Below are 2,140 nucleotides of genomic sequence, written 5' to 3'. Positions count from 1 at the left end.
GTACAGGCCTAGGGTGGAGCAGACACTTTATTTAGAAATTAGGATTAAGGGTTTTCTTCTGTTCTTATTCTGATCTGAAATTAGAAAAAATAACTCGCCCGATGGGCGAGAAGTACAGTATCTGTTATGTACTGATTGTTTTTAGTTTACTATGAACAATATTATCATTTAAGTTCTTATTTTTTGAATATGCAACTATCATTTTCTGCTTATAGACATGGGGGAATTTCTCTTGAAGGCTCTTATAGTGGGCATGAACTATCTTGCTTGCTCGATTGCTGGTTGTATTAAACGGGACAACAAAGGGTGCTATGCCTACATTATGATGAATAATTAGTCCTATAGGTCTTGCTGTATTCAATGTCTCAATCCAATGGGCCTCCCTAGATTGACAATAATCATTTTCGGACACCAACCCAGCTTCATTTAATTTATCCCAATTGCTAGACGAAATGTATAAACTATCGGTATCCGTATATATTTCAGGCTTATAAAATCCATCTATCACGCGAATAAAATTATTCATTATTTTTTTTACTGTAAGATAAAACGAATGATCCCAAATGACTATGTGTTAGTCGTGTAGATTTAGGAGGAATAAATTTCTTTTTCTTCTTCATTCATCATATACTTTTTCATAGCTTTTGACGTGTGAATCGAAGTTGGCTTTAAAAGTCGCTTCACTCCATAGATGTCTCGATGTAGTTATATCCTTCTGAATAGATTTACCATACAACGAATTGCCTAATAATTTCATGCAATTACTACCTACGATATTACCTTCTCGTTTATATTTATTTCTTAGATCTCTCAAAATTAAAATATAATCTCTATAGGGTGGAGTTTTAAAATTTTCTTCGTAAACTATACCATCTAATATTTTAATAATTCGTCCACCGGCTTTCACTATTTCTTGAATATCGACCGATGTTAAAACGTCGTGACAGAAACCATTTCTGAATCTGATTTTAGTGCCAGTTTCCTTTTTACCTTCTTTATTCGTGAAAGTGATTTTATCTTTAGCTGGTATCGGTTGGAAGAACATGTTTTTGGGATAGTCAAACCACACTGTTAAAATAGCAGTTCTAGGTCTGAATTTCTGTTCATTAAAGAGCTTGACAAATTCTTTATTTTCTTCCGGTAGAAATGGTCTACCACTTTCCGCTCTCGGATATTCGCTATCTAAATCCGACATTGCGGAAGCGTACAAACCGTTAGCATCAAAGGCCATTAGTTTAGTACATTTTATTTTTTTAAGTCTCGAATGAACCTCCGTTTTATCTTTCGTGCAAGCGCTATATTCTTTGAATAAATCAATTATATTATTAGAGTCACTTGCACTGTATTCCTTTAATATATTACAAATTTCATCCATTTTATTTGTTTCAAATGATTTTCGATTTGCCGAAACTCTTCCTCCTTTAATACTTTGTCTGATAAAATATCTTATAAAAGGGTGAGTATGTGAGTAAACTTTTTCTACGTTTTCTTTTTCGGTGTGTTTCATACCATTCTTCTTCAATCATTTCTTTATCGTAATGATATAAATAATACCAACCCTTTAAAGATAAAGAAGGAGCTGTTAGATTATTGGAAATATTCTGAAATACAACTTCTTTCATTGCTTGATTGTATTTATCAAACAAGCTCCGAGACATAACGTATCTCTTTTAGGTTCTCATTTGTGTCTTAAAGATTCCCAATTATCTTTAGAGTATTTTGCAATATTAACATCCTCGATCTTTCTCAAATTCATTGGTAGATTAGATGATTTTCCCTAGCTGCCAAACTAGATGATTCGTGTTGATAGGAACATATGAAATTAATATTTTGCAAATAATTAGATTTCGGGGGAGGGAGGGTTTGATTCTCCCAAATGTACAGGCCTAGGGTGGAGCAGACACTTTATTTAGAAATTAGGATTAAGGGTTTTCTTCTGTTCTTATTCTGATCTGAAATTAGAAAAAATAACTCGCCCGATGGGCGAGAAGTACAGTATCTGTTATGTACTGATTGTTTTTAGTTTACTATGAACAATATTATCATTTAAGTTCTTATTTTTTGAATATGCAACTATCATTTTCTGCTTATAGACATGGGGGAATTTCTCTTGAAGGCTCTTATAGTGGGCATGAACTAT

The 2,140-nt window shown here is 33.0% G+C and overlaps 1 protein-coding gene across 1 annotated transcript; it reads right to left on the bottom strand.

Moving 5' to 3' along the window:
• Positions 1-616: 616 nt before the first annotated feature.
• Positions 617-1,375, bottom strand: LOTGIDRAFT_176127 (hypothetical protein; the record flags this gene model as incomplete). The annotated part of the gene is made up of 1 exon (XM_009066633.1): positions 617-1,375. One exon carries the CDS (start codon positions 1,373-1,375, stop codon positions 617-619), a length of 759 nt encoding a protein of 252 aa, XP_009064881.1.
• Between the last annotated feature and the right edge of the window lie 765 nt (positions 1,376-2,140).

The sequence above is a fragment of the Lottia gigantea genome, assembly GCF_000327385.1.
Source record: "Lottia gigantea unplaced genomic scaffold LOTGIsca_785, whole genome shotgun sequence".
In the NCBI taxonomy this organism is placed as follows: domain Eukaryota; kingdom Metazoa; phylum Mollusca; class Gastropoda; family Lottiidae; genus Lottia; species Lottia gigantea.
Note: the sequence above shows the minus strand (reverse complement) of the source record. Positions and strands in the feature narration are given on the sequence as shown.